The sequence below is a fragment of the Leopardus geoffroyi genome, chromosome E2 (genome assembly GCF_018350155.1).
Source record: "Leopardus geoffroyi isolate Oge1 chromosome E2, O.geoffroyi_Oge1_pat1.0, whole genome shotgun sequence".
In the NCBI taxonomy this organism is placed as follows: Eukaryota; Metazoa; Chordata; class Mammalia; order Carnivora; family Felidae; genus Leopardus; species Leopardus geoffroyi.
Genome location: NC_059335.1, coordinates 25122742 through 25132919, shown reverse-complemented (window position 1 = coordinate 25132919; position 10178 = coordinate 25122742). Strand labels below are relative to the sequence as shown.

The window sequence follows — 10178 nt, the reverse complement described above, 5'->3', positions numbered from 1 at the left end:
AATTTTTTGAGGAACTTCCACACTGTTTTCCAGAGTGGCTGCACCAGTTTACATTCCCACCAATAGTGCCAGAGGGTTCCTGTTTCTCCACATCCACGCCAGCATCTATAGTCTCCTTATTTGTTCATTTTAGCCATTCTGACCGGTGTGAGGTGGTATCTCAATGTGGCTTTGATTTGTATTTCCCTGATGATGAGTGGCGTGGAGCCTTGTTTCATGTGTCTGTTGCCCATCTGGATGTTTTCTTTGGAAAAGTGTCTATTTATGTCTTCTGCCCATTTCTTCACTGGATTATTTGTTTTTTGGGTGTGGAGTTTGGTGAGTTCTTTATAGATTTTGAATTCTAGCACTTTATCCAATATGCCATTTACAAATATCTTTTCTCATTCTGTTGGTTGCCTTTTAGTTTTGTTGATTGTTTCCTTTGCAGTGCAGAAACTTTTTATCTTAATGAGGTCCCAATAGTTCATTTTTGCCTTTAATTCCCTTGCCTTTGGAGATGTGTTGAGTAAGAAATTGCTGTGGCTGAGGTCAAAGGTTGTTGCCTGCTTTCTCTTCTAGGGTTTTGATGGTTTCCTGTGTCACATTCAGTTTCTTCATCCATTTTGAGTTTTTTTTGTGTATCGTGTTAAGAAAGTAGTCTAGTTTCATTCTTCGGCATGTTGCTGTCCAGTTCTCCCAGCACCATTTGTTGAAGAGACAGTCTTTTTTTCCACTGGATACTCTTTCCTGCTTTGTCAAAGATTAGTTGGCCATACATTTGTGGGTCCAGTTCTGGGTTCTCTATTCTATTCTATTGGTCTGTGTGTCTGTTTTTGTGCCAATAGTATACTGTCTGGATGATTATAGCTTTGTAGTAGAGGCTAAAGTCTGGGATTGTGATGCCTCCTGCTTTGGTTTTCTTCTTCAATATTACTTTTAGCCAGGAAAACACTTAAAAAGAGAAACTTTAAAAAAAAAACTATAAGGGTTGAATAGCCTTATTAATTAAAACATTGTAGCATTGGCAGGGACAAATAGACCAATGGAAAAGAATAAAAAGTGCAGAATTAGACCCAAATTCATATGGAAAGTTAGTATATGAGAAAGGTAGTATTTCAAATTACTAGGGTAAAGATGGACCTTTTCTTCGTCTCATTTTTATTGTGGTAAAATACATACAATATTTATCATTTTAACCATTTAAGTGTACAGTTAAGTGGAATTAAAAACATTCACAATTCTGTGTAGTCATCATTGCTATTTATACTTAAAACTTTTTTATCATCCCCAACATAAACCCTGTACCCATTAAATAATCTCTTCCTCCCCACTCCACCACCACACCTCCCCCAAATCCCTGGCAGTCTCTCCTTTGTGTCTCTGTAAATGTGCTTTTTCCAGGTATCTCATATATAAGTGGAATCATATAATATTTGTCCTTCTGTGTTTGGCTTATTTTACTAAGCATAATGTTTTCAAGGCCTGTCTATGTTGTAGCATATATGAAAATTTCATTACTTTTTATGGCTGAATAATTACCATTTTATGTACATACTACATTTTTTAATCCATTCATCTGATAGACAGTAGGGTTATTGTAATGAACATTGGTGTACAGATATGTGTTCGAATCCCTAATTTCAGTTCTTTTGGATATATACCTAGGAGTGGAATTGCTGGGTCATATAGTAGTTTTGTGTTTAACCTTTTGAGGAACTGTAAAACTCTTTTCCACAGTGGTTGCACTATTTTACATTCCCACAAGCAATGCATGAGGGTTCCAATTTTTCTATATTCGTACCAGCATTTGTCATTTTCCAATTTTTTTTTAAATAACCATCCTAGTAGGTGTGAACTGTTATCTTACTGGGTTTTGATATGCATTTCCCTAAACACTAGCAATGTTAAGCATCTTTTCTGGTTCTTATTGGCCATTTGTATATCTTCTTTGGAGAAATGTCTATTCAACTCCTTTACCCATTTTTAATTAGGTTGTTTTGGTTGTTTGTTAAGTTATAGAAACTCTTTATATATTTTCAGTATTAATCCCTTGTCAGAAGTATGATTTGCAAGTATTTTTTTCCATTCTGCAGGTTGTCTTTTCACTTTTTTAAGTGTCCTTTGATGCACAAAATTCTTAATTTTAATGAGATCCAACTTATCTAATTTTTTTTGATTTTTATTGTTAATTGTGGTAACATACAAAAAATATAAAATTTACCATCCTATTTTTAAGTATATAGTTCAGTAGTATTAAGTACTTTGACATCTTTTACTGTTGATCTCCAGAACTTTTTCATCTTCTAAAACTGAAACTCTATAACCTTAAACAACAACTCCCATTCTTCCCTTGCCCCTGTCCCCACTAACCTCTATTCTACTTTCCATCTCTAAGAATATGACTATTCTAGGTATGTCATTTAAGTAGAATCACACAATTTTTGTCTTTTTGTGACTGGTTTATTTCACTTAGCATCATGTGTTCATGGTTCATCTGTGTTGTAGGATGTATCAGAATCTCCTTTCTCTTTTCTGTTGTTTGGGGCGGGGGGAGGAGCAGAGGGAGAGAGAGAATCTTAAGCAGGCTCCACACTCAGCATGGATCCTGACATGGGGCTTGATCCCACGACCCTAGGATCATGACCTGAGCCAAAATCAAGAGTCAGACGCTCAACCTACTGAGTCATCCAGGCACCCCAGAACTTCCTTTCTTTTTAAGGCTGAATAATATTCCATTGTATGCAATTACCACATTTTCTTTATCCATTTATTGGTTGATAGACACTTGGGTTGTTTCCACCTTTTGGCCATTGTGAATAATGATGCTGTGATTGTGGGTATATAAATACCTCTTTGAGACTCTGTATTCAGTTCTTTTGGATATATTCCCAGAAATGGAATTATTGGATCATATGGTAATTCTGTTCTTAATTTTTTGAGAAACCAACATGAACGTTTTCCATAGAGACTTGTACCATTTTTTGTTCCCACCAGCTGTGCCCAAGTGTTCCAGTTTCTCTGTATCTTTGCTAACATTTGTTATTTTCTCTTGTTAGTAGCTGTCCTTTTGGGTGTGAGTTGATACCTCATTGTGGTTTTGATTTGCATTTCCCTAATGATTAATGATGTTGGCCATCTTTTCAAATCCTTGTTGGCCTTGTATATATTTTTGTTTGAGAAACATTTATTCTAGTGCTCTTTGCTCATTTTAAAATCAGGCTATTTGTGGGGCACCTCGATGGCTCAGTTGGTTAAGCATCTGACTTTGGCTCAGGTCACGGTCTTGTGGTTCGTGGGTTTGAGTCCCGTGTTGAGTCAGCTGTGCTGACGGCTCAGAGCCTGGAGCCTGCTTCAGATTCTGTGTCTCCCTCTCTTTGCTCCTCCTTCCCTGCTTGTGCTCTGACTCTCTCTGTGTCTCAAAAAAATAAACATTAAAAACAATTTTTTTTTTAATCAGGCTATTTGTATTTTGTTGTTGAGTTGTAGGAGTTCTTTATATATTCTGGATATTTACCCCTTATCAGATTCATGATTTGCAAATATTCTATTCTGTGGGTTGCCTTTTCACTGTTAACTGTGTCTTTTGCCCAGAAGTTTTAAATTTTGATGCAGTCCAGTTTACCTGTTTTTACTTTTGTTGTCATATCCATTAAACTGTTGTCAAATCCAGTGCCATGAAGATTTTCCTCAATGTTCTCTTAAAGACTTTTGTAATTCTAGTTTTTACATTTAGGTCTTTGATCCATTTTTGAATTAATTTTTGTATAAGGTCTGGGTTAGGGTCCAACTTCATTCTTTTGCATGTGGATATACAGTTTTCCCAGTACTATTTGTTGAAAAACCATCCTTTCCCACTAAATGGTCTTGACACCCTTGTCGAAAATCAGTTGACCATTTGTGTGAGGGTTTCTTTCTAGTCCATTGTTCTTTATGTTTGTTCTTATGCCCATATTGTTTTAATTATTGTGGCTTTGTAGTTAGTTTCAAAGTTGGGAAGTGTGGGTTCTCCAACTTTATTCCTTTACAAGATTATTTTGGTTATTCACGGCCCCTTGTGATTCTGTATAAAAATAAGGATCTGCTTTTCCATTTCTGCCAAAAAGGCTGTTGGACTTTTGATGGGGATTATATTGAATTTGTAGATTGCTTGGGTAATACTGACATCTTAATGATGTTAAGTCTTCCTATCTATGAGTATGATTGTCTTTTCATTTATTTAGATCTTGCTTGATTTCTTTCAGCAGTGTGTTCAGCATAAAATCTTAAGTCCTTGGTTAGATTCATTCCTAAGTATTTTATTGGAATTGCTTTTTTAGTTTTCTCTTGAAGTTATTAATCCCTGGTGTATAAAAACAGAGTTGATTTTTATTCTTGTATCTGACAACTTTGCTGAAGTTTGGAAAGTTTTTGGAAACTTTTTTTGGAAATGATCTACTTTTTTTCATGGAACAATGAATGATCCACTTTTAGCATTTCCCAAATGGCTACCCAGTTGTCCCTGCACTATTATTAAAAGAGCCATTGTTATCTACCATTAACATAAGTTAATTCCTCTATAGTTGGTATGTAGGCTTGCTAACTGTGACTTAAAATCCAGAAGCATTAAAAGAAAAGGTTGATAAATTTCACTAAGTTAAATTCTTGCATAACAAAAAAAAATCCCGTAAATAAAAGTTTTTCAAAGAGAAACTGGGGGAAAATATTCATAATATATACCCATAAAAAGGACAATACTTTTTATATTTAAATAGCTTTTGGGGCACCTGGGTGGCTCAGTCGGTTAAGCGTCCAACTTCAGCTCAGGTCACGATCTCACGGTCCGTGAGTTCGAGCCCCGCGTCGGGCTCTGGGCTGATGATGGCCCAGAGCCTGGAGTCTGCTTCCGATTCTGTGTCTCCCTCTCTCTCTGACCCTCCCCCATTCATGCTCTGCCTCTCTCTGTCTCAAAAATAAATAAACGTTAGAAAAAATAGCTTTTAAAATTTGAGGGACAAAAGCTTTTCAGGTTGCAGTGCCAGGCAGTGAGGAGCTCTTGCCCCACTGGTAGCTATGTAGTCCAAGGGCCCTCTATAGTCCATGCAGGTCCTTGGACACAGGAAGGTGGCCAGTACACATCGTGGTGCATTGCAAACAGGGCAATGGCCTTATCCAGGTGAATGGACAGTCCCTGGAGATGATCCATCAGTGCACACTACAGTACAAGCTACTTGAACCTGTTGTGCTTCTGGGCAAGGAATGATTTCCTGGGGTGGATGTCTGAGTCTGCATGAACAGTGGTAGTTACGTGGTCCAGGTTTGCACAGTTCACCAGTACCAGCTCCAAAGCCCTGGTGTACTTATTACTAGAAATATGTGGATGAGGCTTCCAAGAAGGAGCTCACAGACATCCCCATCCAGTATGACTGGACCCTGCTGGTGGTAGTGGATCCCCATCGCAGCAAATCCAAAAAGTTTGGAGGCTCTGGTACCCATACTTCCTACCAGAAATCCTATTGATAAGCCCATTGTGAAGATCAGAGTTCACCTTGGTAATAAACAGTGGTTGTGAGATTTAAGGTTTTGAAATAAAACAAAAAATTTGAGTTTGGGACAGAGTTCCAAAAACCTGTTGTAAAAATGTGAATCAGACATGAAGAGACAACTCAAAAAAGTAAGACATAGTAATGGCCTAAAGTATATGAAAAAAGTTCAAATTCACTCATAATTAGAGAAATGCAAATTAAAATAATACCTATCAATGACAAAAATTTTTAAATATGACCATATACTTCGTTGGTGAAGCTGTGAAGATATGGATACTCCTATACATTGCTGTTGAGAATGTGAATTGTTACAATCCTTTGGAAGGGAAATTTGGTAATACCTAAAAATATGTATTTGTTAATTTTTTGACCATTTCTGGGATTTTACCATGAAGATACACCTCCAACAATATAAAAATGCATACATACGAGATATTCACTGCATCAAAGTAGTGTAATGTAATTGCAAAATGTTGGAAACAGTCTAAATGCCCATACATAGCAAAGTGATTAAACTATGGTATGTCCATGCAGTGGAATAATGGAGCTGTAAAAAAAGAATGAGAATGATCTATATCAATTGATACGGAGTGTTGCCAGGATAATATGCTGTTAAGTGACAAAAGTAAAGCACAGGAGTATCCATAGTATACTATTCTTTTGTGTAAGAAAGAAGGAGATAATAAGACAGTACATACACATCTGCTCATTTGTATAGAATCCGTACTGGGAGGATAAACTGGAAACTAAAGTGATTGGTAACCTATAGGGGGTAGGTGGGAAAGGGGTGCAAAAAAGTGGGGTGATGGGAACTAGGTATCAGGAATGAGGAAGAAGTGACATTAAAGGGGATGGAGGAAGAAAAGAGCTTTATTCCAAGTTTTTTTCGAAAATAACATCTTCACTGGATACTGTAATGTTAAAAAGAACTGCACATTAATGCTGTAATCTAGTCAGTAAATGTATTTCTCACAGGGGCATAGATCAGCAATTCTGAAACTGCCTTATGTGTGTACTCAAATTGAACAAATAGGTAAATGTTTTAAATAACAAGAACTGGGTTCTCATAAATAAAGAAAAGAGAAGGCTAAAATGAACTCTGTTGGTTTGGGTTTGGTTTGGTATCTGAGATATCAATATATGTGTGGGTTGTTATGCATGTTTCCTACCAATGTCCACTGAGAGTGACTAAAAGGTATAACACCCCAATAGTAATGAATAAACCTAGGATCCAGTTTTTTATTTCTAAGTAAATATTTTATTTCCTCAAATAAAAGGAACCAGGGCTCCTTGGAGAAGTTGTTGATTCTAGGACTGAGAGAAAATACTAAAGGTGCCTGGGACACCTTGATGTGTGCCAGGTAATAACAAAATGCTTGTAAAAAGGCAGGGGGATATTGTTGAAAAAACATGGGAGTCAACCGGAAAGAGTTCTAATGGCCGAAGCTGGAGCAATTTGAGCAAAAGAAATAATGAAATCACTGGATTATAATTCATAGAATAATTAAATATCCATGAGTCCATACTGATACAGATAAAAAAAAATGGGGAAAATGAACAATTCTCGCTTATAGTAAAATTCCAATTAAGACTGTGGAAAGATGTAAGATATGAGGAAAATAGAAAAGAAATATTAGCTAAACACAGTAATAATTATTGTAGACAAGATCTACCAATTGATTGTAAAATTAGTGAGTGAAAATTTGAGAAGTAAAATTCATATAGATTCAAAGAATGTCCCCCAAAGTATATCTTCATTAATCACAAAGGGAAAGATAGTAAATTTATCAGAATAAAACCTGCTAAAATTTATCTTAATAAATCACTTAATAAATGATCAAGGTGAACATCACAATAATAAAACATATTGATACCATGAAACCCATGATGTGATGCACTGGGAAGGATTCATCATTTCTGTGTACTCTTGCCAAAATGTATAACCTTAGTCCAGTCATCAGCCAAACCCAAATGAGATATATTTGACAGAGTAAACCAATCAGTAGTCTTTAAGAGTCATGATCATGAAAAATAAGGGAAGACTGTAGCATTGTCAGAGATTGGACGAAACAAGATATGACAACTAAATATAATGTGGGAGTTTTTTCTTTCACAATGGCCTGTTCTTGCTGAATGAAATCTATTTCTTGCTGAATGAAATCTATTTCTGTTTTCTCTTTGAACATTAAAGGCATGTTTCAAAATGTCATATTCTAACATCTTAAAATGTCTGTTTTAGATTGTTCCATTATTTGTATATAGTTCTGAGATGAAGAGTATGAATTCTATTCATGTGTCCCTTCCCCACTGTGCTCTTTTAATGTTTCCCACTTTTTTGCATTTGGGAAATTCTCTATTGCTTTTGGATTTAGCTCTGTATTAAAACAAGTTTTGTTTTTTGGTTATATCTCAATTAGTATGTCTGAAGTGGGATGTTATGCTTCTTGCATTTATTAAATCTACTATATTGATGGAAAACCTTTCTCCCCTATTCCTGTTCCATTTATGAACAATAGGGTAATTGCTTTCAGTGTATTAGGGACTAAAATAAAGTTACTCACTTTCCTAATATTTATCATATAGTTAAATATATGGGGTGCTTTTTTGTTTTTTGGTAACTATTTTATGGTTGAGGTCAGAATTTTTTTCTGCTTTTGTAATAGGTTATTGACTTATTTGAAATAGTTTAGAACTTAAGTGAGGGTAGAAAGGAATAGAAACCTTTTCCCTTTCCACTTTGCCATCTTGGAAGTATAGGGGAGGAAAAAGGCAGAAAAGTTAGTATTGGAGGAATATGTACTTACAAAGGGCTGGAATTAAAGCTGCTGAAAAGGAAAACTTCCCCCTTCTTACCGCAAGATATTCCCAGATTTGAATTCTGCTGAACCTTTCTCTCTCTCTCTCTAACCCTTTGGTAGGTTTAGGTCACATGTATGTTATGGTTATAGTTTTAAAAAGTACACTGGGCAGTGGACCCTAGTGCCATTTAAATACATAACTGCCAGGGGGAAATGTGAACTTAGGCAAACAGTTCTTTCATATACCTAAAATACTATTTATATTCATTTACGCCAAAATTAAGTATGAAGCCAAAGAAAGTGAAGCAGAGAGGCGAAAGAAGAAAAATTCTGTAGTAAATAAGGATTTAGAATGTGTAAAGAATGTGTGAAGTAGCATTCAGATCATGTGAAACAGGGAAGAGGAACACCTAAAAATACTTCTGTCAGAAAACATAAGAAACAGGTATTTATCAGCCCATTATGGGAGATTTTTTTTCTAAGCATTAAACTTATCTGAAATCTTAATTTGATAGTAGAGAAAAAATTGTGTGGCATTGAGTTCCTAGATTTAAAAGCACAACTTCTATTTTAGTTCAAAATCATTTCTTTTATGGTAATGCTTATAAAATTACTGGATATTTTATTCCTACTGTAAAGTCATCTGCCTGATATAAACTGATGGCAGCAGAACACAGTGATAAAAAACGTGTGTTCTCCAGATGAAATTTCTGATATTTGACTAGTTGAAACTTGGTCATGATTGGTAAAGTTGATATCAGGTCTGTTTTCAGGTGTGTTGTTTAGTATTCGTAATGATATTATGGTCTTCAGTTTTCTTTGATGGCTGAGTTTTTATTGTTTATTTCTTCCACAGAAGTGGACTGTACCATATCTTTGAAAGAGTTGCGAATACTGTTTTTATATGAATTTAAACTAGGACATAGTGCAGCCACAGCAAGTAGAAACATCAATTCTGTCTTTGGAGAAGGCTCTGTTAGTGAAAGGACTATCCGGTGGTGGTTTGAAAAATTTCGTTCTGGGGATCTGAGTCTGAAAAATGAGCCTCGAGGGAGACCTAAATCTGTTTTAAATGAAGATCAATTGAGAGCCATGGTGGAAGCTAACCCCAAAATGGCAATTCGAGGCCTTGCAGCAGACTTAGGAGTTTCTGCTACAACAATTTCTCGACATTTGGCTGCAATAGGAAAGGTGAAAAAGTTGGACAAATGGGTAGGTACCACACCAACTGATGGATGATCATATATGGAGATGATTAGAGATGTGTTCATACCTTAGGATTTGAAAGAGCAGAGACCTATTCTGGAGAGGATCATAAGCTTTGACAAAAAATGAAAGTGGTCTGGACAATGGTTGGATGTTGATGAAGTTCCCAAACGTGTTAAAACTATCGCTGCAACCAAAATGAAGGTTCTAGTAATGATGGTGGTCTGCAAAGAGAGTATTTATTACTTTTAGCCCAGGCAAAACTAACAGTAGCATCTTATTGTCAAGAAGTTGAAATTATGTATAAAAATGGATTTAAAAGCACTCTGCATTGGTTAACAGACATGGACCTATACTTTTCCATGACAACATTTGACCACTGAAATTGCGGACCACCATAGGGAATAACTGAATTGGGCCAAGAACTTTTGCCATATCCATCACACTCACCTGACCTTTTTTCAACAGATTACCACCTTTTTCATCATTTGGAAGTCTAAGAAACAGAACATTCTCCAAAAGAGAACAGTAATTGAAGGATTTGAATAAATGTTAACAATGCTGAATTTTATTAATATGTAACTTAGTATTTGGAAAAATTTATCATTTTGGGAAAGCAGTTATTGCTAGCAGCACATATTTTGGTTGAATGAAACTTTTCTTTTTCTGA

At 35.8% G+C, this 10178-nt stretch overlaps 1 protein-coding gene across 1 annotated transcript in view; it reads left to right on the top strand.

The window, feature by feature from the left end:
- The window catches only part of LOC123577824, a 68376-nt gene that overhangs the window by 51089 nt on the left and 7109 nt on the right, over positions 1-10178 (top strand). The window contains exon 3 of the mRNA XM_045440114.1: positions 9159-9514. Within this exon, the coding sequence (XP_045296070.1) occupies positions 9159-9514 (356 nt within the window). The remainder of the gene's footprint in view (positions 1-9158; positions 9515-10178) is intronic.